Source organism: Sinocyclocheilus anshuiensis, unplaced genomic scaffold, assembly GCF_001515605.1.
Source record: "Sinocyclocheilus anshuiensis isolate Anshui unplaced genomic scaffold, SAMN03320099.WGS_v1.1 scaffold1433, whole genome shotgun sequence".
NCBI classification, from domain to species: Eukaryota; Metazoa; Chordata; class Actinopteri; order Cypriniformes; family Cyprinidae; genus Sinocyclocheilus; species Sinocyclocheilus anshuiensis.
Genome location: NW_015549681.1, coordinates 316,801 through 343,712, shown reverse-complemented (window position 1 = coordinate 343,712; position 26,912 = coordinate 316,801). Strand labels below are relative to the sequence as shown.

General features: G+C 33.1%; 3 protein-coding genes across 6 annotated transcripts in view; 2 read left to right on the top strand and 1 right to left on the bottom strand.

Annotated features, from left to right (window-relative positions):
• LOC107660387 (neurocan core protein-like) overlaps positions 1 to 1,982 on the top strand; it is a 72,915-nt gene extending 70,933 nt beyond the window's left edge. The window contains exons 14-15 of the mRNA XM_016449668.1: positions 89 to 271; positions 1,165 to 1,982. Of these exons, the coding sequence (XP_016305154.1) occupies positions 89 to 271; positions 1,165 to 1,262 (281 nt within the window). The 3' untranslated portion in view covers positions 1,263 to 1,982. The remainder of the gene's footprint in view (positions 1 to 88; positions 272 to 1,164) is intronic.
• Positions 1,983 to 9,387: 7,405 nt separating this feature from the next.
• LOC107660391 (transmembrane 6 superfamily member 2-like) lies at positions 9,388 to 16,098 on the bottom strand. Its single transcript, XM_016449671.1, has 10 exons — positions 15,983 to 16,098; positions 14,689 to 14,792; positions 13,517 to 13,614; positions 13,248 to 13,351; positions 12,563 to 12,645; positions 12,340 to 12,464; positions 12,016 to 12,117; positions 11,829 to 11,921; positions 11,577 to 11,696; positions 9,388 to 10,601 (listed from the first exon to the last, which is right to left on the bottom strand). The coding sequence occupies exons 1-10, from the start codon at positions 16,072 to 16,074 to the stop codon at positions 10,392 to 10,394; spliced, it is 1,131 nt and encodes a 376-aa protein (XP_016305157.1). The 5' UTR covers positions 16,075 to 16,098; the 3' UTR covers positions 9,388 to 10,391.
• A 627-nt stretch (positions 16,099 to 16,725) lies between these two features.
• sbno2a (strawberry notch homolog 2a) overlaps positions 16,726 to 26,912 on the top strand; it is a 37,855-nt gene continuing 27,668 nt past the window's right edge. For 2 of the 4 annotated variants that reach the window (XM_016449665.1, XM_016449662.1), the window contains exons 1-5: positions 16,752 to 16,914; positions 17,928 to 18,104; positions 19,492 to 19,571; positions 20,720 to 20,804; positions 25,571 to 25,741. In XM_016449665.1, coding sequence (XP_016305151.1) covers positions 17,985 to 18,104; positions 19,492 to 19,571; positions 20,720 to 20,804; positions 25,571 to 25,741 — 456 coding nt within the window. In that variant the 5' untranslated portion in view covers positions 16,752 to 16,914; positions 17,928 to 17,984. Of the gene's footprint in view, positions 16,915 to 17,927; positions 18,105 to 19,491; positions 19,572 to 20,719; positions 20,805 to 25,570; positions 25,742 to 26,912 lie in introns of all 4 variants that reach the window. The other 2 variants (XM_016449664.1, XM_016449663.1) reach the window with 2 other exon arrangements.

The window sequence follows — 26,912 nt, the reverse complement described above, 5'->3', positions numbered from 1 at the left end:
ATTTTTTTATGGAGTAACGCAATATTGTAATGCATTACTTTTAAAAGTAACTTTCCCCAACACTGATGATATGTCTGTGTGTTTGCAGTGATGTGTGGCTCTCCGCCGGCTGTCGATAACACCGATCTAGTGGGCCGCAGACGCTCACACTACGACATCCACGCGGTGGTTCAGTACCAGTGCGCCGACGGCTTCTTTCAGAGACACATCCCGACTGTCCGCTGCCGACCCAACGGGACCTGGGAAAGACCCAAGATCATCTGCACTAAATGTGAGTCTCTAAACGCTGATCTGAATAAATATGGGTGGCTTTCTAAAAATGTTTTAGATATTTATTTTTAATTAATTTTTTATTTTAATTTACATTTTTTTTAATATTTTTCGGTTTCATTTTAATTTTAACTAAAATGTATTTAATTATTTAAATTAATTTAATTATTTTAAATGTAAGTGTTTTTGTCATTTTAGTCGTTTTTTGTTTTGTATATGTCTATATAGCTTTTATATATTTTTATTCCGGTTTTACATCAAAAATTGAAATGTTGTCTTGACAACTAGCTGAATTAAAATCCTTATATTTTATTTAAGTCACAAAAGTGTGTGTGTGTGTGTGTGTGTGTGTGTGTTTTTTTAATGGTTTTACTTCTTAGTTTCAGTTTTAGGTTAGTTAACTATAATAACCCTGGTTGTAAAGGGATTAAATAAGTTCATTAGAATCTGAATTGATTATTTTTTTTTTTTTTGTAATTCAACTTTTTTTATTTTTCAACAGTCAAAACTTCGTACATCACCACAGTATTCAATATTCACCTTTCCAATCAATTCATATTCAGCCACTAGTCACCATCAATGTAACAAAACAAAAAAGCACATGGAAATGTAACAGTTGTTAAGGAGTCCTGCTCATCACACCATTTTTATATGCTGCCAAAAATGATCCCATGTTTTTTTAATTTCTCCCTCACTCTGCAGTCTCCCCAACATGCACACATGTGATGCAATTTCAGAATCTGAATTGATTTAAAGCAATTAACCAGTTAATTAAATATTCCTGATTTAATCAGAAGTGTTTAATTGGATAAAAGCATGTGCCGAATTAATTAATATAGTGTAAATATAAATGCAAATCAGATGTAGTCATGTGACCGTTTTGTTTCCTTCCAGCGCGGCGATCTCACCGTTACCGTCGGCAACACCACAGATCTCGGCGCGAGCATCGACGACACCGGAGACACGGATCTGGGCACAAGGGGCGGGATTAAGCCATGGGGGTGGAGCTAAAAAGCAGGGGTCGTGACCTCTGACCCCGTGGCCTGTGTTCCCGTGAGTCCATGAGGAATCGCTACAGACGGAATGGACAGAAATAATGGTTCTTTTTTACCGCTGTTATTTAGGTTTCATTAACCCTCCGTTCACATCTAGAGGAATGTTTTTCATTGGTTATTTCACGCAGACGGTCGGTGATGTGCCACTCACCGCCACAAACGCTCTTCATCTTTATACGATAGTCATATTAATTTGTCTACACAGCAGGTGAAGGTTCTGGTAGCTCATGCTCTTATTTCTTCAGCTTTAGATTTTTGGGATGTGATGCTTTAATGAAATACTGAATGTCCAAACTGCCCAAAATCATTCATATTCATAAAATGAGATGCTCTTCAAGCCTTTAAATGGCACAATGTTTCTTTGTACCCCTTGAGACTTTACTTTTTTACTTTCATGTTGAGCGTTTGGTGATGATTTGGTTTATATTGCAAATTTAACTATTGTGACGTGTTGGATTAGAATCATAGTGAAACCTCTTATGTTCATAAATGAGTGAATCTCATGAAGAAAAGCAATGTCCAGCTCATGCTTCACACCAAAACTGAAAGAATAACATAAGAAGTTACGTTTTGCATAAAGAAAATTGAAGCCTGTTTTTAAAACCATTAGGATTTATTTTTGTATTGTGACAATTAAAGCACATTTTCCCTCAAATTAAACATCCAAATGTTTAAAAATAATAATAATAATTTTAAAAAAAATTACTTAAAATTAAAAATTAAAATTCAATTAAAAATCATCATCTCCAGAAAAGTTCAATTTTAATTAAAATGAGAAATTCAGTAAAATAATTAAATAAATGGCACCATGAAATATACTTAATATAGTCATTTAAAAATTGCCTTTACAATTTGAATATATTATTATTATATGTGTAATTGTAATATGTTTAATTGTCATAAAAATGTCACAATTAAAAAAATTCTTAATGCCAGTGTTATTTTAGTGTCACTGAGATTCTATTATAGTTTTTATTAATATTTCGAATCAGTATAAATGTTTCCATTTTCCATTTTCAATTTAATTTTACTTAAAGTTTTAGTAATCTTTTTGGTATTTTTTTTGTCATTTTAGTAGTGTTTGTTTTTATATATGTCTATATATTATTTTTAATTTCTGTTTTTGTTATTTTAGTGCATCATTTCACTTAACATTTATATTTATAATTTTTTAATGGTTTTAATTTTAGTTTTAGTTTACCTATAATAACCCTGCTTTATGCAAAATGTAATTTCTTGTTTCTTTTTGATGTGGGGTGAAATATGAGCAAAGCTGAACTGAAACTGAGTTTGTGATTGAATCAGTTCTCACACAAATTGTTATGAAGCATCTGAAAGATCTGGAATAGAGATGATTGGCAGGTGCTCGTCATGTGTGGATTTGAACATCAAACTAACACCTCTGTGTTCAGCGTGATTCCAAGTAAATCATTTCTGTTGACTTGACTCTGATTCCGAAGGATTTGAGTCTTTGAGCAGAAACAAACACAAACACGCTGCGTCCTCAAGAGGGCGATAGAGTTTCCTTCAGATCTCAGTATTATTAAACTTAATGGATTACTATTCAGGTCACTTCATATAAACATGTCAACAGTTCAACTTGCTTGGAAAGATCAATACATCGACCTGAAAGAGAAAACGGAGCCTAGGAAAAAGTGTATGCATGAACACATACTTTAAATTGCGTTCTGACTCATTTTAAAATGCGTGAGTGAGTGTTCAGACTTTATCAGGTACGTTTGAGGCCACAGGGTCTCGTGTCTCGTTCAGATGCTCGTATCTGATCTTCACGACCGCGTATGAGAGTTTATTCTCACCTGCTGAAGTGTGTGTGAATGTGACGTGTTGTAGGAATTTCAGACAGATTCATTTCACATGCCTGTTGCTTGGTAACATGTCGACATGTGTCTCGGTGCCCTTCCTGTGTGTGTGTGTGTGTGTGTGCAAGAGAATGCAAGTGTGTGTGTGTGTGTTATTTGTGACAACTGCATGCGTTTCTGTGTGTGTTTTTTGTTTGTAGAGTTTTAAGTGTTTTTTACACTACAGATGAGACTCATTAATTAGTTCACAACCCACACACACGGCAAAAAATGAGTTTCATAGTCAGTATTTTTGTCTTGTTTTTCAGCACAAACATCTAAACATTCCTAAATAAGGATACATTTACTTGAAGCAAAAATATTACTTTTTCTAACAAAAATTAAGTGTTTATGCTTAAAACAAGAAAATGTCTGCCATTGGGTTCAGAAAAATAAACTTGAATTAAGTTGAATTTTTCTTCCCCAATTTGCAGATATTTTTTCCAATATTACCATAAAATATGCTTAATATAACACTTTACAAATCTACTTTAAAATAAAATTGTTTTCTCTTTGAATTGTATTAATAACGTTTTATTTTTCTTACCCCACTGACAGATATTTGACTTGTTTTAAGCATAAACTCACTTCATTTTAATAAAACATAATAAGTCTTGTTTTCTAAAAAATTCAAATAATTTTGCATCTTGCATAAATTTACTCTCAAATAAAAAAAACAACATTAAAAAATCCTGTTCTCATCACTGCTAGAGGTTTGAAAACCATCCTGTCCAGAAAAAATAAATAAAAATGTTTTATAAATTCAGCATGAATTGAATTTAGTACAACAAATATTACCATAAAGTATGCTTAATATAACACTTTACAAATCTACTTTAAAATAAACTTGTTTTCTCTTTGAATTGTATTAATAAATGTTTATTTTTCTTACCCCACTGACAGATATTTGACTTGTTTTAAGCATAAACTCACTTAATTTTAATAATATTTTACTTAATATTTTAAGTAATTTTGCTTCTCAGGTAAATGTCTTAATTTAAGAATATTTAGATATTTGGCAAAAATCATTTTTTGCAGTTCAGTATCTGTTTCTAAACCTAGTGCGCTTCCTAACTAGACAACTTAAAGATGCAACTTCCTTAAGGTTTTCTAATATCACTTTAATAGAGAAGTTAATGTCAGAATGCATTGCAGCAAGCTCAGTTAAATCTAATGCAGTATGTGGGATGAAGTTAAAAATACATTTTATTTAGTGCTGGAAAATATTGATTAAAAGTTTATTCTAATTAATGCATTATTTTGTCCAATATTTGTGCGAGTTTTGTGTTTTTATTTTTGTATAACATACAGGGTTTTTATCATCAAATTATTGAAATCAATTGGCGTTTAACACACAAAAGTGCTTCCGAATCTCTCACTAATGAGCTCCAATCTCAGTTAGGATGCTGCCTATGTAGGGAGCACTAGGTTTTGTGTTTTTGTGTGTCTTTTCCTCTCAGTATCGTCTGTTTGCTCTGTGTGTTTATTTATAACATGTATTCTTTAGTGAACATGATGACGATTAATCCACCAACTCACTCTTCTCTTTGCTCTGAGCTTATAGATCCACGTTCTTCTGTAAATAAATCGTCTTCACTCATTTATTCCGTCATGATGATCTTAGTTTACTTGCTTTTAATGACAACATTGACGATTGTCCTTAACTCCGTTTTTTTATTCTAATATCTGAACACATTTAATCACCCTATTCAGCATTATAACTAGCAGAAGTGACATAGAAATGTGTGTTTCACACACTAACTTGAGCGGATGTTTGGATCTCTTTATTAAATCCTCATTAAAACGGCTGTCCGGTGAGAATCGCTCAGATGAAACTGCTTTCTGAGGTCAAACTTTGGTGTTTTTATGGCTTCACTTCTCGTTTGTTGATGTGTTTTTGTTCTTTATTAAACTCGAAACAAACCAACAATAAAACTGATTGGATCAAAACTGCTGTCATTTCAGATGTTTTATTTGAATGATCTGCTTCCTAGTGTTAAAACTGAACTTGGGCAATTCTATTCTCATTTTACACCAACAGAAATGAATTGTACTTCAGACTGGATGTGTACAAATCCATTTCTCTTCTCAGTATTTAACATGGCGAGTGTTTCCATGATGCATTTTGTTCATTTTACAGGTGAATCAATTCTAAATATGCTAATGTTATGATATATTTTATGAATATGAAGTATGCATAAGTTTATTGATGTTTTCTAAGAGGCCTGTGCATGACGGCAGTTTTTTATACACAGTTAATTTTAGTATGCTGTGCTGTTTTATTGCTCATTATTGGTCTATTAGGACTCGTCCCATTGGAAGGACACTCACTTGCATTCATTATGTGATTTTAGACATCAGCAGTCACACAAACACACATTCATCTAATGATTTAGGCCAGAAACATGCTTAATGCATGCATACTTTAAAAGAATACTTTACCCAAAAATGAAAGTGTGCTCACCCTCAGGTCACCCAAGATGTAGATGAGTTTGTTTCTTCATCAGATTTTGAGAAATTGCTCTGCAGTGAATGGGTGCTGTCAGAATGAGAGTCCAAACAGCTGATGAAAACCACAATAATCCACTTTCTGTAATAATCCAATAATCCACTTTCTGTTTCTTTAAGCAAAAGTCTCCTGTGTAGGAGAAACAATTGAGATATTAAAGCGATCTCATTTGTGATATTTATTTCCTGAGGGATTTGTTCTGTTGTGTTATATATTAATCTACAGACTCTGCTGTCCATTTTCCCTCCATCGTGTCTGATCCTGACGCCCACTTCAGGTCCATGAGGTCAGACTGAGCTGCTGTTGATCTGATTGTGTTGAAGTTACTCTCATTGTTTGCTATATTTACAGTGGGTACGGAAAGTATTCAGACCCCCTTCAATTTTTCACTCTTTGTTATATTGCAGCCATTTGCTAAAATCATTTAAGTTAATTTTTTTTCCTCATTAATGTACACACAGCACCCCATATTGACAGAAAAACACAGAATCGTTGACATTTTTGCAGATTTATTAAAAAAGAAAAACTGAAATATCACATGGTCCTAAGTATTCAGACCCTTTTGCTCAGTATTTAGTAGAAGCACCCTTTTGATCTAATACAGCCATGAGTAATGGCTGCAATATAACAAAGAGTGAAAAATTGAAGGGGGTCTGAATACTTTCCGTACCCACTGTAGTTTTGTTTTCTGGCCAGCGGCCTGTTCTTCCATCTGTAAGACTCACACAAAGGCAGTGTTCACTTTCCAGCCCAGTGAGACTGATCTGAGTTAGATCAGAGCTTCATATAAACACACACACACTTATGTAGAGAAAGGGTTAGAACTTGATCAAAAGTATTAAAATGAGCTGAGAGTATCAAAAACCCATATTTTTTTTAATCAAGGCAGCATTTATTTGATCAAAAATACAGTAAAAACTGTGAAATATTATTGTTATGTTAAAAAATTTATTCCTGTGATCAAAGCTGAATTTTCAGCATCCAGTATCATTCCTCCAGTCTTCAGTGTCACATGATCTTCAGAAATCATTCTAATATGCTGATTTGCTGTCTGCTACATTTTACTCAACAATTCTTTTTTTCCTTCCAATTGCGAATTTAAATATCTATTTATTTATTTTTTTGTCTGAATTCTGAGTTTTCCAACTCGCAATATTTTTTTCGCCACGGAATAAAAAAAAATTAAAAGGCAATTGTGAGTTTATATCTTGATTTTTTTCTCAGAATTGCAAGAAAGAGTCAGAATTGTCAGATAAAAACTCAGAATTGTGAGTCAAAATTGCCTTTATTCATTTATTTCATGGCAGAAACAACCTTCAGTTTGTGTTTCGTTACGTGTATCTCAGTTATGAAAAAGAAGAACTGACAGATATGAAGTGAACATTTATTCTCTCCAGCGTTTATAGGCCTATTTCACTCATAAGCCCTGTTTAATTAACTAATTAATGGTAAAATCTGTTTTTTTTGCCTTGCATTTTCTGTCCTCATGGTTACCTTTATCTGAATAAACATCTCCTTTCACGGAGGTATAAATGGTTAACTCATTCGGTTGGTTTGAGCCCTTCATGTGTTTTCAAAGACCGATAAAGATCAGCCAGAAACAGAAGATTCAGCTTTAAGCTAATGAGCATCTCCGTTGCCACGGTTACCAGCCACATCAAAGCGTTCCGCTCCGCAGATGAAATAGTTAAACATGCTCTTTGTAATTCTAGAAAAAATAGCCAGCATCATCAGCATTTGAAATCCTAATGAGGCGATCAGAGAGAGACATCTGTTTGAGTCGCATTCAAACGCGCCCAGTTCGAATCTACACCCTCAAAACAACATTAAAAACTAATTTGAATCGATTCAGGATTCAATTATAGTTCATTAATGCGAGGAACATCTGCCAAAACATACCGAATCAACATATTTGAAATATGCATGCATCAATGCATGCAAATGCAATGAGCATTCAGATTTTAATAATCTATGAAAAAACTACAATTGGTGAAGAAACAATTTTCACAAATAATTACAAAGAAATGGCCAGTGATATTGTTTGAAATAAAAGACTGAACAAATATTTTCTTGTAAAACCTACTCCAATAATATTTCGAAAAATCAGTACAGTGTAGTTATTGTGCTTTGTGTTAATTTCTTATCCAAAATTCAACAAAATTGGCCCTCCAGTCAATGTTTTTGAAAATGATTCTGAATAATTCTGAACCAAGCTAACAGGTAACATTCTCAGAACTTTGGCTAACGTTCTGGCAGGGCTGCAGAGCAACTGATTACACGTAATCCAAAAATAAAGTACTTGTTAGATTATATTACATTCTAAAATGCTCATAATCAGATTACAGTTACTTTTTATGGATTACATGATTACATTATTATTCACACAATGGCAGTAAATTATTTATAATTCATTCATAGTTTGGGAAACCCTGCTGTAATTTAATGTATAATCCATTTTTGATGTTGATAACAAGGTATGGAATATATTTTCTTTCTTTTTTTTTTTTTTTTTATCAATATGGTACACAACCCTATTCAAGTCTATGTGATCAACAAGTTAGATCAAAAGTAATCTAAAAGTAGTCAAACTACATTACCTAATATGTGTAATCCAGATAATTTCATCATGTAATTTGTAATCAGTAATGGACTACAATTTGTATAATGTTTGCAAAATTATAAAATGGAATGTTGGCTTAATGTTGTTGTCACATAACCAAGAAAAATATTTTTTAACATTTAAAAAACGTTTTTTTTTTTACATTTTTAAGGCATTTTTTAAACATTTAAAAGCTGGACATTTTGAACATTCAGAGAACATTAACATTTTCATAACTTAATGTAAACATTAGCAAAACGTTAGCTGGGAATAATTTTTTAATTGCAATTGAATCGAATCAAATCATCGTCAGAGCAAATATTTCCACCCTTTTAAATAAGGCGTGGATAAGGATTTTTAATGGCTAATCATTTAATTAAATTATATTCTTATCCTCAGGAACATTGCAGATACAGTATGATGAAAGATCACTGGGCTAGCGACACTGCAGTCGTCCCGATGATGTCATCAGCTGCAGAGCAAAGGTCAGAGATTTGATTGGACGAGGCAAAGAAATGTGATCTCCTCACATATCTTTAAATGAATCATTCGTCTAGTTTCACTGTGTTGCAATGCTATAAATATCTCTCCCTGCTGAACCCGTGCCCCGGCGTTGCCTTTGGAGCCCAACACGAAGAATAATAAACAGCGAATTTCACGAGACAAGAGATATGAGGGTTCATGACAGGCAAAGAGCACCACAGAAAAGTGTTGGGAAAACACTATGCAACATAGAAAAAGATACAAAAGATCCCAAGTAAAACATATGGGTGAATCTGCCAAGAACGCATTCAGGACATGTTTTGGCATTTGACAAAAGAACATCTTTTGTAGCTTTATATATCATAAAAAAAAGTTTTTATGACTATTTCAATACCATATCTCACACTGCATGAGTTTTTTGTGTGTGTGTGTGTGTGAGAGAGAGAGATTCACCCAGTCAGGTACTGCTTTTATAATGTAAACTAATTTTAAAATAATTCTAGTGAATGAAAAAAAGTCTTTGCAGCATGAAACCACTACTAAACACACACAGACATGATCAGGACACACCCTGAGCGTCGACGGCCTTCAAACGCAAACTATGTAAACTAGTCCAGAGTCCATATTTATTGAGATTTCACCAACTGACGAGAGATAAACCTGGTTGAGATGAGTAGTTTGAACTGTTTCACACACTTTACAGTTGAGCAAAGCTGCAAAACACCATGTGAAAAAGAAACTCGGATGATTGACATTTTGGTCGATACCAACAATCGACAATTATCAATTATAATATTTCAAATCCATACCGTTCACACAGTACCATGCTTATAATAAAATAAATAAAATTAGGTATCTAATATCATTCTAATCACACTGATACTGGCAATGAAAAAAATGCATATAATCTAGCACAGAAAAAGAATTTACTGCTTGAATTGAAAAAAAAAAAAGCCCAAAGTCTTGTATCTGCTTATAATATCCCAGCTTACATGGAACGTCCCGACAAGATTCTCTCAATGTTATGAACAAACGTTCTTCCAGTTACGTTCTCATTGTTCATGGAACTTTTTTCTGAAACTCTTTAGTCTAACGTCTTTTAAATGTTTGAGAAAAAATCCCAGCTGACAGGGAATGTTCTCAGAATGTTCTGGCTAGTTTCTCTCAAAATGTATGAACAAACGTTCGTTCAAAGTCATCTAATAAAGATGGTAGCACAAAAACGTTATTTATACATTGTTAATAGAACTTTTAAGTTTGTCTGACGTTTTTGTAAATGTTACAACTTGTTTTAAAATCTTCACAGAACTTTCAAAAGTAACATTTCCTTAATGTTGCAAAATGATACAATGGAATGTTCCATTAACGTAACATTTTTAACTGGACGTTTTGAACGTTTGAACTTAATGGGAACGAAGCAAAATGTTCTTAGAAGATTTTTGTTAGCTGGGATCAGCCTGATCAGACCGAAAGGCTCGCTGGACATTTCAAAAACACAGATATAGTCACTGATACATTGATGCTTTTACAAATAATTTATGGCGGTTTCAGCTGAAACACTTCACTGTCCTGTAAAGAGGACACATGCATGTTCTTGCACGTGGATGTTGATGATTTTAATTGTTCTTCTTGCCGTTGCTGGCCTGCTCCTGAGGAACGTTCTTCATGAAGAAGGTCTGGTCCATGTAGCAGCGGACGGCGAGGAGGACGGGCACGGCTGTGTACAGCAGGTTCAGCGTGACCACCTGCCTCCACTCGTCTTTAGGGATGCGGTAGGTGAACGGTGTGCGTGAGTGAACAGACGCGCCCAGGTGAGTCCACTGCATCTGTGAGAACATCACACACACGGTTAATACTACAGACACATGAGATATTAGAGATATATTTTTTTAACGTTACTGGCACTGATCTGAATTGTAAATGGATAATCGAAGGTCATTTTTTTGTCTCAATAAGACTATACCAGTTTTAAAATCTGTTGTATTATGTTTTGATCTAAACTTCTAAGATAGAAGTTTAATTTTGAAGAGATTTATTCAGACAAAACAGTACAGATTGATACTGGGCTGTCATATCAGTTACTGACTGTAACAAAAAAATAATATCTTAATTTCACACATTTTCTCTGATTGATGATGTTTTCTCCTTTTCAACCTAAAATGTGTAACCAGTACAAAAAAATATGTATATATAAATAATAATAATAATCAAAACTACAATGATTATTTGATAAAAATAAAAAAAACTACAAAATTATACATATTATATAATTAATAATAATTGTAAATCATTTTAATTCAAATAAGTTTTGAATAATTCAAAACTAAATTCCCAAGTAAAGTTCCTCTCAGTGTTATTTTAGTATTATTTATATATTATTGTATTAATTATGAATATTTCTAATTAGCTTTTATGTTTATATTTTCAGTTTTTATTTTAATGTCACTCATCTGTAGATATCACAGGTATATTGACCAGACTGACCAGACTTTTTTTTTTTTATATTGTGTAATATTTTATCAAAATATGTAAATATTGTGTAAAACAAGTTTTGCATTTTTTTGAAATTGCAATTTTGTTTTGTGATTTTTGTCATTTTTTAAACATTTTTTTTTTAATATTTAGATTTATCTTAAATTTATTTTTATTTCAGTTTGTCATTTTAGCACTTCAGCTTAAAACTGATTTGATTTCATTTAATTTTCAAGGCAACATTTTATTTTTTTTTTTACTTTTTCAACTTTTTGAATTTTAATAGCTTTAGTTAACAACAACAACAGCACTGGTTTCTGTATATGTACCTGAGCTACAGCTCCTGCGAGGACCAGCGTCCAGTCCAACATCCATGTGCATCCAGGAGTGTAAAGCCCATAAACACACGCCGTCAAGAGCGGCAAAACATAGAAGAGGAACACCAGCATCTACAAGACATGAGATCCGTCAGTCCATCATGTTTCCATCTCAATGATATCTCTATGTCATTCTTTTCGTACTATAGTATATACTAGTACTAGTGCATCTCAAAGCATAAAAATAGGGTGCATCAGACTCACCGTGACTTTTGGAAAGCCGACGCTGTCTTTCATGTAAGGCTCGTACTGGAAGATGTACGTAAAACAAAAATCCAGAGAACATTCGAGAACAACCTGTTAAAGAAATAAAGAAGAGAGAAGGAAAAGAGTGAGTGATGGAATAAATGGCTGGAGAAACAGATACTTGGATGGATGTGTAGATACTTACAAAGCCTCTGAATGCAGTGAAGATGATGCTTCCCATGAGGCCCAGCGTAAACAGCAGGTCTGTGGGACGAGACAGCAGCGTTTTCTTCTGCTCCACCTCCACCTACAGACCACATCAAACCCATCTAGTACTTCCACATCAGTAGAGACTTAAGAGGCGGTGTGTTCACCTCGAGGCACATAAATAGTTTGAAATGAATGGCTCGGCCACTGCTGGATTTGTAAATGATTATACTCATTCAAGATGAGCATTTATTCTCGGTTCTGATCAGTGGATCTTAGAGGATTGAATCAATACTGTGCTGTCAATCATCTGGAATCTCACCTTGTCAGCAGGAATGATTGACAGCTCTCTCGGCCTGTTGAGAAGCTTTGCCGCCGCCCATATGGGTAAAACCAGAGAAGGGGCATTTCTCCAGAAAGCAGGGAGGAGGTTTTTTCCATATTTACCTGAAACACAGAAACAAACACATTCACATTTTCATACATCAGGGGAGGGTTTTAACAATAAACACACACTTTTAGTTTGGAGAAGTTGAGTTTCTTACCTACTACAACGCCTGTGATTAAGACGATCTCACTGGCGATCATGGATCCGGCCCATACGAGAGCTAAACTGCGAAACGGCTTCCTGTGTGAAGAGAAACCAACAACACGACATCTCAATCACAATTGCTTTATATAATTTTTGCTTTAATATAAATTAGTAAATGTTTTAATATAAATGTGAGCAACAAGCCATCATTTTTTTTTTAGATTTGATTTTTTTTTTCAAATATCAATATTTTAACAAAGAGTGAAAAATTTAAGGGGGTCTGAATACTTTCCGTACCCACTGTATATTATATTTATAATATATATTATAAATATAATATATATTATAATTATTATTTATATATATATATAATTCATTTAATACATTTTATTAATATTAATATAATTAATATTAAAATATACTGTTTGTGTGTGTATATTTTTATCATTTAAATATTTATATGTAATGAAAAAAACATTTATATTAATATATTACAAGCTGCATGCATAATAATGATAAAATAATTGGCAAAATCCGTTAAAAATTGTTTTAAAACTATTGAAAATTCACCTGGAGTGTTTAATGTGTCACTATGCAGGAAAAGTATTTCATGTCAACTTCCCATATCTGCGTCACCCATAAATATATTGGCATTGTTGTGTTGCTGTGTGTTTTTGTAGTTGTGATAATGATTGTACCCTGCAGTCATGTGGTGGGCCATGATGAGGAGCAGACCGTAGTGAACGATGCCTTCCCAGTAGCTCATCATGATGCCGTGGGCCGTGTTGAGGTACGGCTCTCCCTTTAACACACATGTGAGAGGATCAGTTCAGTCAGTGTGTGTGTGTGGGTGTGTGTGAGAGAGAGAGAGAGAGGAACAGGTATCCACTTCAATGTGTGTGTGTGTGTGTGTGTGTGTGTGTGTGTGTGTGTGAGTGAGAGAGAGAGAGAGAGAGAGAGATCTAACCTTGCTTATATAAAAGTCCATAAAGCCCTTGATCAGTCCAGTGTGCTGCAGTGCACTGGTGATGCTGACAACAGAGGTGAAGGAAAACACGGCAAACACTGAAACACACACAGACTGGAAACATCAGCACATCCCTCACTCTGCACACATTTATCTCTCTCTCTCTCCATCAAACCCAAACAGCCCTTCTCTCCTCTCCATTTCTTAGTCTCTGTCTGGCTTTCACTTTCTTTTCCTCGCCAGCTATTGATTTCTCTCCCAAACAGCGGAGTTAATGATGGCTCACGGTTGTCCAGGTGAAGGTGGATTTTAATCATGCGGCCCTCAGACCAGAGTTTCTTCATTCCCTAGTGGAAAAGTCACCTCGCTTTTGGATTCAAGCATGCATTAGCGCTGGCAGCCGGACAAATAGAGGCTGGAGAAACTTTAGAGGAGCTGAAATCACTCATGGATTGATCACAGCAGGGCTGATTTAGTGGCTGTCCACCGACTCAAGAGCTGTCAATAACGGCGACACGTCCAACATGATAATGTATTGGTCTGAGGGTCCAGAAGCATCTCAAAAAGCTCTCAGTTAGGATTTAAGTTTAAGCTTTGCTTCCAAATGGTGTCCTGAAAAGCTTGAGCAATATTTGAATTGCAGACTTTGGTATCTTGACAAGTCTGAGCACAGTTTGAGATCTCTTCTGAAACTCTTGATTAGTTTACTGTGGTCTTTTTCTTTAGAGGAACATGAGCAGGATTGAGCTCATATAAAAATATCAGTTTGCTATGCATTTGCAAACTGATGCACAGTAAAAATGATTTTTCGAAGTTGCAAATAAAACAAAGATTGTTTAAAATACTATTTCAGTCTTTCTACTTCAAAATTTCACGTTTAATTCAATGAGTTATTTTGCCGTTTCTTCCTAACTTTAATTATTTGTAATTATTTGTGAATTTCTGAGTGAAAATTCAGAAATTGCAAGTAAATTTCACAAACAATTACAAAGAAATATTTTTTTTTAAGCAGAAACACTGAAAAACTCCAGTAATCTTTCTTTTATTTGCAAATTTTACAATTATTTTTACGGTGTATACCGCATTTTTCCCGCATTTTTCTTTCATTTGGGGTATTTTTGGGTATTTTTGTATTGTTGCATTGCGTCTTCATCTGTCAGTATTGGTCTTACCGTAGAAGAGAGGGTCGGTAGATTTTTTACTCTTGACGCTGAGGTTTGCCAGGAGAAATATCGTTGTAAGAACCATAATGCCTATTGCCAGTATAACCTGTGGACTGGACGAGAAAACACGTCATTCAAAACATCAGTTTGATGCATGCCATTTCATTCATAATGCAGAATAAGGCTGTAGTTCAAGCATGAAAATGAGATTATCAGAGGCTTGTTTTTATTTTACATGATCAATGACAAACTAAATCTCACAAAAACCTATCCAGATCATACTTCACCCCCAAAACAACTAAAAAACTAAAAAAAAAAAAAAACGTTATAACTTGCATAAAGAAAAGAAAGTCTATTTTAGGAATGCATGTAATTTTCATTATTGAAAAATTAGATTTCCATTAAATTCTTATGACTCTATTACAGTCAATTTTATTGTATTATATTAAAAATGCTGCAATACATTTTTTTTTATTAAAATCAGTATCACATATTGAATATAATAAATATAAATATATTTATTGTCAAAGTTAATTCCAATTTAATTCTTATGACTGTAATACAGTAAATTGTATTATATTACATAAAAAATGTTGCAATACAATTTTTGTTTAATTTAATAAGCATAAATTAAAAGTACAAAATATTTAGTAAATATAAATATATTTAATACATATATTTAATATTTAGTTATAAAATATTTGCATGGTGTAAATAATTTACTATTTAAATAATATATCGTTTTCAGCATTAATGAAGGTTAAAGCTGTAGTTCAAGTGTATAAATGAGATTATCAGAGGCACGTTTCTTAAAAATAAGTTAGCATTTGCATAAAGAAGGACCATAAGCAATTCTCATTATTGTCAAAATTGAGGCTTATTTGATTCTTATGATTGCAATGCAGTACATTTCATTGAATTGCAGTAAAAATGCTGCAATACCATTTTTAAATATAAATAAGTAATTTGCAATTTAAATAATATATCTTTATTGTGGTAATGAGAATTTTGAGGGTGAAACTGAATTACATTTGTATGAAATCATTTCACAATATGAAAAATATGACTATCAAAATGTTCTTGACAGCTTTCATGAGATTCACCAATGAAATCTAGAAAGCAATAATTACTTGATGAAATAAAGTAGAGGTTGATTGCCCTCTTTTGGCCAAATCACGCCATTAAAAACTCATGCAAACTGTTTAAAAGTCAGTTGACATGATCAGTTTTGCATTGTTTAATGCCAATGCATTGTTCTTTAACATGCATTATTGTAAAATAATGACATACGAGGCAAACTTACTCTTGTAGGAAGGACACATGGTTGATTGTGTAGAGAATAAAAGGTGCTGTCAGAGACAGAATAAAAACACTGATCTCTGGAGACAAATCCATTTGAGAAATCAGGAATCCACAAATATGAAAGCTCAATTTAACGACTCTAGCAAAAACACACAAGCAATATATGAAAAAAAAAACAATGAAAAGCTATTAAATAGCTATTAAAATAAATATCTAGAAACTGCAATAAGGCATCCTGTGCTTTGATTTATCTGAGCTTCAAGTGTGTCGCTGTGTGTCCTGTAGTTTAGCTACTCGGCACTGAGGATGATGGAATCAACATAAAATCAGGGCAAACCTTTCAAAGTCCACGGACTCTGAACGATTACCGCCCATTAGTTTAAAGAAAGAGTCCCATCATCAATAACCCCCCACATGCAGGCGCAACCATGATCAAAGACACTTCTGACTTTACAGCAATTTATTATTTTATACTAAATATTATATATTGGTATAGCCTATATAGGTGCTGATTGTTTGGATTATCTCAGAAGAGACCCTCCAATAACTGAATATCTATTTTTTCCCCTTAATATTAATAAAAGTATATGTTTTATACTTGTTTGGACCGCAAAACATCTTTACAATAAAGACATAAAATACACTAATTAAATTTTTTAAATTTTTAAACAGGGGGAAATAGTAAACCAAATTATTTTCTTTTTGAACGCACAAAATTCACCTAGCGTCCGCGGTGACGTCGGCGGAAGAGTCCTCCTTCTTTCAGATCAAGATGGCGACGTCGACCAGGAAGTAGGTAAACAACCGTACAGGGGTAGAAAAATATGGATTAACCCCTCCAATCCGCCCTTACCGATCAAGAAAACCCCAGATTGAGTGGTCGTTAGTGCTCGTGGAGGGGTTTCGCGTACAGGGGGGTTTAATTAACGCGCGGTGAGTGAGTTTTCTGTCAGGTTAGCATGTTAGCACGAATCAAACAATAGCGCTCCATTGAGTCAGTCAGAAAAACACGCAGACAGTTGATCAATTCGTTAATAAATCAATTATGTTAATCTTTAATAATCAATATGAGCTGGTAATCATATCAAAGTGACGTGCTTGAGGGGCCAGTGCTGTATGGCTGAGGGTTTTCAGGTTGACAAACGCTCAGACAGATAATTCGATCACAATCTGATAGATACTTAAACCTTTTTAATTTGATAATGTCTATTTATTAAGGGTGAGTTAGTGACAGGTTGTATTATAGACATCAGAATAAAACTGACACACACTTACAGTGTAATTCCCCCCAAGCTGTCACATAGACAAGGCCTACATATTTAATATATTATATTTTAACCCATTAGTCCTGTCATATGTCTGTCTCACATTCTATTCATTCTATCAGTTAGCTTTCTATCTGAAATAAACTGCTTTATTTTGAATATATAATATATAAATGCCACAAAAAGGTCAGATTTTTATTTATTTTTTTCATTCAGATCATCTGGTAAGATAATTTGTTAATGGAAACTCATGCATTTAATAAATAAATAATGCAGAATATAACTAAATATCTGAATGCATATGCATGCATGTATCTGTATCTTGTACATTTTATCTCGCTAGTTATCACAGCCAGTTCAGTGATAGGTCAAACAAACCTGCAAGGTTCAGGTAAGCAGTTGTGTGCATCACCAGCATCATATGATCATGCATTCTGCTTTATCATGAGTACAAGACGACTTTCCAGCAGGACTCATCAGTCTGAGTTATAAACACTGTAACGAATAGATTATTTGTGATGAGTATCATGCTGACTGATTGTCCCACCTGTAGGCCCTCAGACAGAGCTCCACCAGGGGGCTCATGTCCACAGTGTGGCTGTATTGCAGCACTACAACACATGTGGCAGGTTGTCTCTTTCTCTCTCTCTCTCTCTCTCTCTCTCTCTCTCTCTCTCTCAGAGATGGCTGGAGAATGACAGGGCTTTGACACGTGACCATGTTTCTGCTCGGAGCCTGATGCCCACTCTTGCCACGTCTGTTGTCATGGAAACGGAGGACTATCTGCACCCCGAGGGCCCTCAGCTGGGGAGCCCAAAGTTCAGCGCTCCCAGTCCTCCTCTCACAAGTTCCATGGAGGTACATACTGAGCCTTATAATGTCTGAACAACCACACACACTTTACATTAAGACACACCGTTTATGGTAAATGTTACGGTTACCCCTATACTATACTAAGGCTGAAGGTCTGCACATGCTTGTTGAACTTGAATCCTGAACCTGAGACCCTGTGACTCAAAGACCAAACCAGAAATTGCCATGTTTCTTTAAATTTCCTCTCTGAGTGAGTAGAACAAGGGTCTAAAAAAAAGTCATGTTTTCCATTAAAAAAATGAATTAGGCCTATTTTGGGGACATTTTTTTATAATGATGTATTGCATTTTTTCATGTGATTTAACTACAGTGATGTTTGTTTATAATTTTACTTTAAAAAATGTACGGTAAATTATTTGAAATATTAAATTATTACATTTTGACTTAATTGACATCAAAATGTCACAATACAAAATAGGCTTATGTATAGTGTTATATTGAAAAAAACAAACAAACAAACAAAAATATATATATTATATTTTTATTAATAATGTTTTCATTTCAATATTGTTATTTAATATTATTTTCTTATTAAAATTTTAATTTTATTTTAGTAGTATTAGTTTTAGTAATTTTGTGTTTTTGTAATTTTTATTAGTGTGTGTAAAAATAGACTTTTCTGTTTTTATATATATATATATTTATATAATTTTACAATTAAGTTTAATTGTAAATTTAGTACGAAATTAGTAAAAAAAATGAAAGAAGAAAATATTAATATTACATTTTTCATGAATTACAAACTTGAACCTGGAAAAAAAAATAATGAAAATGTCAGAGCAAAAAATATTAATGATCCTAAAAACAGGCTTTTCTATTTTTTATTTAACTTTACAATTAAATTACAAACCTGAGCCCAATACAAACTTGAAATTAGACTTGAACATCTGTCCCAAACCTTTCTGAATCCAGGTCAGACTTAGGTTTGATAGCAGATTTAACTCAATATACAAACCTGCAGGAGTCTGTTTGATGCTGCTTTTTTCTAGTGCCATACTCTTGATGACAAATTTCCTGATTAAATCTGCAGTTTTGAACTTGAACCATTTTGTCTTCATCATTATTGCTCTAGTTGGTCTTGAACCCTGTCCAGAATGTGACGGACCTGGCGTGCTTTGGTAGCCAATGGTAATAATTTCTCTAGAAACAGTAGCCTCACTTCACCTGGTTTATGGTGGTTTATTTGGTGAACTGTTGGTCTTCACCCTGTATGTGTGCGGTTTGTTTCGGGTTTCACCGTGTCAGTATGAGTCACTAAATCATCAGCACTGCCAGTAAATATTTGGGTTGATGGGTAATATCTCTGCTGAATAGTGTTTTCAAAGGGCCACTTCCTGTGTCAAATGTGCTGTTTGTTTCCTGTTTCCCCCAGAGTCAGCTGTGTCCGTCGAACTCATGGACGTACCCACAGCAAACTCAATACAACCAGCACTATCCTATGCAATCTGGGAGGTGAGTTGTGCACAGTGTCTTTTCAAAAAGCATGCATTATGCATTATATATAATGAATTGTGCATTATATACATTAATAATAATGTATTGACAATAAATAGTCAACACAGCGTTTTATTCCTCGCTGACTGCATGCAAAATGAACATCCTGAGGTTTTCACTGAATGATCCAGTAATGACATTTTGATTAAACATTACAAGATGCAAAAAAATGTTAATTCAAACATATGCATGGATTAATTGTTCACAATAAGATCTATAGTATGCATTAAGAAAATAGATTAAATAAGGTGAATTATCATTGCATGCTGACATTATCTGTCTCTCTCTAATGTGTTTAGTGCATTAGTTTCAATTGCAGTTTAGTTTTAAACATGTGACATATGCACTTTATCATGATTATAGTTATCCATTGTGTATTTATGTACAGAGCGATCTGATATGAAATATTCTAGGAGTGTAACTACACAGAAATGATGGTTCAGTACGTACCTCGGTTTTAAAGTCATGGTTTGGTAAGTTAGGTACAGAAGGGGAAAAAACTAAACACAAAAAATGCTTCTTGTTGTTTAATGATCAAATTGTGGCTCTGTCTTTAAATAAATTCAGTTATAATCATAATTTTCTCAGGAATAAAACATCTATCTCAGCTAATGCTGTAACTATATAGGAAGCCCTATTATTTGCACATTACTATAATATTAAAAGTTCCAATTAACAACAGAGCACAAGCTATTAAATTCAAATGCTATACTATAAATAATCGACACAAAAAGCATTTGTTTGAATTTCCTGATAAAATGGACAGAATTTGAAAGATGACAAGATAACAAAACACAATTAGGTGCGCTATAGACAATCTAGTGAAGTTTTATTCACGCATCAACTAAAACAGCATAGACTGAAAGATCGATGTTGAGATTTAGGAGTCATTATTGATTAATTAAAATTAAAATATATAAAACTAGGAGTTTTAAAGTAAGTTCCGCATATGCAGTGGTTAAAACATGCGTACTGAACCGAAAGTCCTGTACCGTTACACCCCTAAAATATTCCGACTCGATTTGTATTCTAGTAGTATTTGAAGGCTTTGGAGACATTCTGCTCTGTGTGTGATTGTTCCTGACCGCTCTCCTCTGATTTATCAGGCAGCTCCAGCCGAACCCGTCCTCGGGTCTGGACCTGTCTGACATAGACTTTCACGACCTTGTGCAGAACGGAGATTTCTCCCAGGTAAGAGCAGATCCCGTCTCTTTTGTTATTGATCGAGGTTGAACTCACCAGAACCATTGGGAAAGTAATTCAAAAACAAGCACTGAATGTGTCATTTTTCCTTTTTTGATATTGGTTCCTGATTCGTGAGAATTGGCTCTGAAAATTCTTCCCAAAGAGGAAAACTCAGTACAGTATGGAAGAATTTATTTGTAACTTGCAATCACGTCACTGCGTCCCAGAATCACCACTAACATGTGCTTTGACTATTTTATGCTGTAATAAATAGCTTAGTCTGCAGGAAAAATCATTTTAGCAAATAAATGTTATTTGTGTAATGATTGAACTGAACTGAAAGTGAAATCAACCAAGATCTCGTTCTTGAATCATGATTTGGTCAAAAACAAAAAACAACAAAAAAACTAAACTAATTTTAAAATGTGAACGTTGCATACTGTTGTTTGACACAGTGTTATTTTAGTATCATTGAGCTAAAATTTGTATTTTTATTTTATTTAGTTTTTATTAATATTTTGTATTATTATTTTACTATTTTTTGTTTTTATTTTAATTTAAAAGTTTTAGTATTTTTTTGGTTTGATTTTATCATTTTTATTTTTGTATGTCTGCAAAGTTTTTATACATTTTTATATCAGTTTTAGTTTTTAGTACACTAAGTTAAAATACATGAAAATGAGAATTGTTGCCTGGCAACTAGCTGAAATAAAATAAGCTTAAGTTTTTTTTGTGTGTATTTTTTGCAATATTTTAAATAAGTTAAAGTTTATTTGGTAACACTTTACAATAAGGTTCGTTAGTTACATACTTTAGTTAACATGAACTAAGCATGAACAATATTTCTACAGCATTTATTAATCTTAATGTTAATTTCAACATTTACTAATGCATTATTAAAATCAAACGTTGTGCCTGTTAACATTAGTTAATGCACTGTGAATTAACATGAACTAACAATGAACCTCTGTATTTTCATTAACTAACATTAACAAAGATTAATAAATACTGTAATAAATGTATTGCTCATTGTTTGTTCTTGTTAGTTAATGCATTAACTAATGGAACCTTATTGTAAAGTGTTACCATTTATTTTATGTTTGAGTGTTGCATGCAGTGCACAGTTTCACAATCTTATTAAAAATAGTAGGAATCGCAGTATTTACTGCAGTGTATTCTCTACATAGACTATCACTCTGTGTCACGTGGAATGATATTATCTGGAGGAAAGAGTTTATACTCTCTCAGTGCGTGAGAACATAGAAACTAGTTAGGATAGGTTTGCCAGCTAAATGTTTCCAGCTTTATCTTTGATTGTTCAGTCGTCTTTGCACAGATCTTATCCACATAACTAACACTGAACTGAAATGATTGCAAATGGAAATATCAGTTATATGCTGCTTATATTTTGCTGTTCCGGCACATACTCACTATTTACTCTCTATTTGCATACTATCAAAAGCCATACACTGCTGTCAACACTTCTTAAAGCACATGCGGTAAAATTAGGCTTGGCTGCCTGTAAATATGGACACAAAAGCATCATTTGCTGCAGTGTTAAGCTCATGCTTTTCTCAAATGAAAGTCTTCTGGTACAGCTCTGGTTTGGTTAAATCTGCATTGTTTACAGATTTTTTTTTTATTATAGGCTGCTCGATGCATTCAGGTGTTTTTGTTTGCTATGGTTGTAACATGAAAATTATTAACCATGATATCACGTGATTGGTTACCTGAAATCTTTATTTCTTTTTGATTAATTTAGTTAATTAAGTTTATTAATTGAATTTGTGACGCTACTGTTGATTGGTTACCTGAAATCATTCATTTATTTATTTGTTTGTGTTTGTTTATTTAAATTTGTGATGCTACTGTTAATCTTTTATTTTCCTCTTAATTAATTAATTACATTTAATTTGTTCTGCTACTTGTGATTGGCTACCTGAAATCTTTCATTTTTCTCTCTTATTTATTTATTTATTTATTTAATTTGTGATGCTACTTCAGCAGCATTATTTTCTCTGATATTTTATTTACGATAGAGCAAATATTTACAAATATGCTAAATTTATTATGATTTTCATTTATCTAAATAACTTCTGATCATTATATCAAAGTCAGATTGTGCTGATTCTAATCTCTTTGTTTTGTATAATAAAAGTCCCTGTTTATTATAATTGCATAGAAAAGAGTGAACAGCAGTTTTTTTTAAAACTCCAATTCCAAAAAAGCTGTGTAAAAATGTAAATAAGAATAAGAACAGAATTTGCAAATCTAATTTTTTATACATATTTGCATTGAAAATAATCTAGGACCCTTGTTCACAGCTGATTGGTCCCTCATTAGTAAATATTATGAGGTGACATGCAGCTTTCTTTCCAGTGTAGACAGTCTCAAGCTGTTGTGATTGTGGATGATTTCAGTATAGAAACGGTGTGTGATCCAGCTATTGCTGTGAGTTATTTCAGCATCTGCTTCTACAGACATGAGTTCTTGATGTGTTCGGTTCCTGACCTCTCTCCTCGTGCCCTGCTCCTCATTCCTTCCTGTCCACCAGAGTTTACTGTTATTGTCCCGTCATTCAGTCCTGACCCTGCTTTATCTCCACTAAATTCCCCGTTTCACTCTCGCAAATGGAAATATTATGCAACTGGACATCTTGCTGTCGGAAACAGAGTAGTTTCCAGATTAATACAAGCAGTTTCATCATCTTTTGACAGCCTCAGATCAGCTTATAGCGCAAAATTAAAAGTTCCATCCAGTAGAGCATTTTTAAGAGGCCTTAACATCTGTGAATGGGAGATTACGGTATCTGGAATGGGCTTTCATTCGTTTCTTGAAAGATTCTGTGTTTGTGAAAGACTCCAGCTGTTTTGTAACTTAAACCTGACTTGAAGTTTACTGTGTAATTGAGGTTTGCACTGTCAGAATTTGTTTTATTTCAGTCCACAGGCATAGTTCCATAATAATTATGCATAATTTTACATATTAACCAAAAAAAGGTGTAGGCTGAAGCTTATTTTACCTACTCTTTTTTTTTTTCATAACAAGTGTCACTTCCACTAATAAATTTAATCTATACAAAAAGACACAAAAATAAAACAGAAAATTGTTAATTTGATTAATAATTATTAATTTATATATTAATTATTAATATATTTGTTTATCACTTAATTTTTTTATTATTTTTTTCTTTTTTTAAATTTGCAAAGTAAACTACAAGTGTCACTTCCACTAATAAATTTAATCTATACAAAAAGACACAAAAATAAAACAGAAAATTGTTAATTTGATTAATAATTATTAATTTATATATTAATTATTAATATATTTGTTTATCACTTAATTTTTTTATTATTTTTTTCTTTTTTTAAATTTGCAAAGTAAACTACATATTTTTAATTCATATTTTTAAGTCACAGTTATTTCACCCCTTTCAGGCATTCATTAAAAAATAATTTATTTTATTTTATCCTTGCCCTAAACGTGCGCTTCCCTAAGTTTATACAGACTCTTTCTCATTTCAGACAGCGTCTGAATACATCTGGCAAGTAAATTATTATGTGCTTTATACGTTATATGTGCACGTTTAAAATCAACCAGATCACACAATTTTAAAGAATATAATTTAATAAATAAAATTATTGGGTGGTTTCATAATAGTTGAGTTGATTTACAGTCCTTACAGCTCTCTTCTGTAGCATAAAGATGTTATTGGTGCAAACTTTATTTCTTTACATCAGGTCAGTTTGCTATTACTGAGGGTTTTTTTCTGTGCAAGCTGCGTAAAAGGTGCATTAAGCATTTGCATTTAACCCCTAAACATGGACGTGTGGCTTTGCTTTAGCTGCGTCTAGTTTTCAATATTTCATCTCTTGTAGGAATAACAGGAGGTTATCGCCTCGAGTGTGGTCAGGAATACTGTTTGAAGCTTCCAGGAATGAAAACCATCTCTTGACAGATTTACAGTCAATGTTTTTGGACATTGGCCATCTCTGAAGTAATGTGTTGAGTCCACAGCTGCTGTGAAAAACAAACCGCAATTTGCGCATCATATATCAGATGATTTTATGAGCTTCGGTTCTGAGTATCGCAGCTTTCAACAGAATTGTCATTTACTCACCCTCATGTCAAACCCGTATGACTTTCTTTCTTTCTTTTTGTTTTTGAAGAATATTGTGGCTACACCTTTAAATTTAATAAAAGTGATTGAATTAATCTGTCTTAATGCAAAGCGATCGTATGACTTCAAAAGTCTTGGAAATGTAGTGCATGTGTTGTATGGACTATTTGTATCATTGAGAAACTACTATTTTTTTAAAAAAATATTTTTAAAATTATTTTTAGTTGTGTGTTTTTGTCATTTTTATTAGTTTTCATTTTAATGTTTTTAAAATGCTTGAATTAGTTTTAATTTCAGTTTAGTTAAGTACATCAAGTTAAATTAAATGAAAACGAGAATATTTGCCTTTGCAACTAGCTGAAATATATATTTTTATATTTTATTTTAAGGTTTATATATTTTATTGTATATGTTTTTTTATATTTTCTTTCAGTTAAAGTTTATTTTATTTCAAGTAACAGTTTTTAAAAAAGTACATTATTAAAATGTTTTTTTTGTGTGTTTCCTCGTAAGAAAGTATAAATAAATACACATTCAGACACACTTTGGCTAGATAACTATATCTAAAATGAAACTGTTATGTGTATTTCAGTGAAATGATTTTAGTGGCTGAAATGTCAACTTCTGAACATGTTTTTGTGGTTATTTTTAGGATCTGTGCATAGACGAGCTGTCCAACACATTGCTGTTCTCCTCGCCATCTGATTCTCTGTCGGAGTATCCAGACCCTTCAAGATTTGGCAGCGATAGCCTGGCACAGAGACCCGCTGAGGGCCCCGCGCCACAGATGTACTGGGATTTACCTGAACACAGTCAGAGACAGGTATTTACACACTGCTTTTCTCTCCAATATTTACTTGTCTGAGGTTTTCAATGGTCCCACGGACTCAAGCTGTTCTGAAGCTTAAGCCTTACTGTATAATTTTGCACTGTTAAAATTAGGGCTGCACGATTATTACAAAAATCATAATTGTCGATTATTCCCTTGAAATTGTAATTGCGATTATTAATTATGATTATCACAATTTACACTGAATGATGTTTATACCATTGTTTGAAACAACTGCATGCCATATTTTTATTTGAAAATAAACAAGCTGAAAACCCTCAAACTGAAAAACTTGTATTGCTTTTCTATAGTATTAAGCCTCAAATGTCAACTATACATTGGATTGGTTTCTTCTTTAAATAAGAAAACAGTTCAAATATGCATGATATTATAATGTTATACTAACATTAAGATAACATTAAGAAAATTCGTAGAAAGAGAAAAATGTAGAAAGAAAAAAACATCTTTAGCACGCAGAATAACATAAGTGGACTTTGAACGATTAATTACCGCTATGAACGATTACATAATTGTGACATCCATAACTGTAATCGCGATTAGAAATTAGATTAATTGTGCAGCCCTAGTTAAAATAGAAAGATATCATTGCTGCAAACTTTATTTCTTAACCGTCAGGTCAATTTGCTATAGTACTAAGAGCTTTTTTTGTGTAAGCTGCTTTAAAGGTGGATTAAGGTGTTTAATCGCTAAACATGGACATGTGTCTTCGCTTTAGTGTTTAGTTTCCTGCTGACATTTTAAAATACTCTGGGGTTTTTGATGCTTTATTTAATATCCCAACTCATAACACAAAAGGAATACTTTGCATTTTAACATCACTTCAAGAGAATAACCTGTAAACGCAGGTTTCTGGCATTGCCAGGTTACTGGTTTGCATGTGAACCGATGATGTTTAGTACTCATCAGTGTATTGTGTGCAAGTAAACGGCTCAATGTTCAATAGTCAGAGATGTGATTTTTCTGTATTTATACAGAATTCTGTATACATTCTCCAACCTGAAGAGTTTGACTCACGTTAATTGTGTAAATAAAAAAAAAAGTGTTTTCTGCCAAAATAAAAGCTGTATACAGCCATAAATATTGGAATTGAAATTTTACTGTTACTGTAAAATAAAATTATTTTTATTATTAAATATTGTCTTTT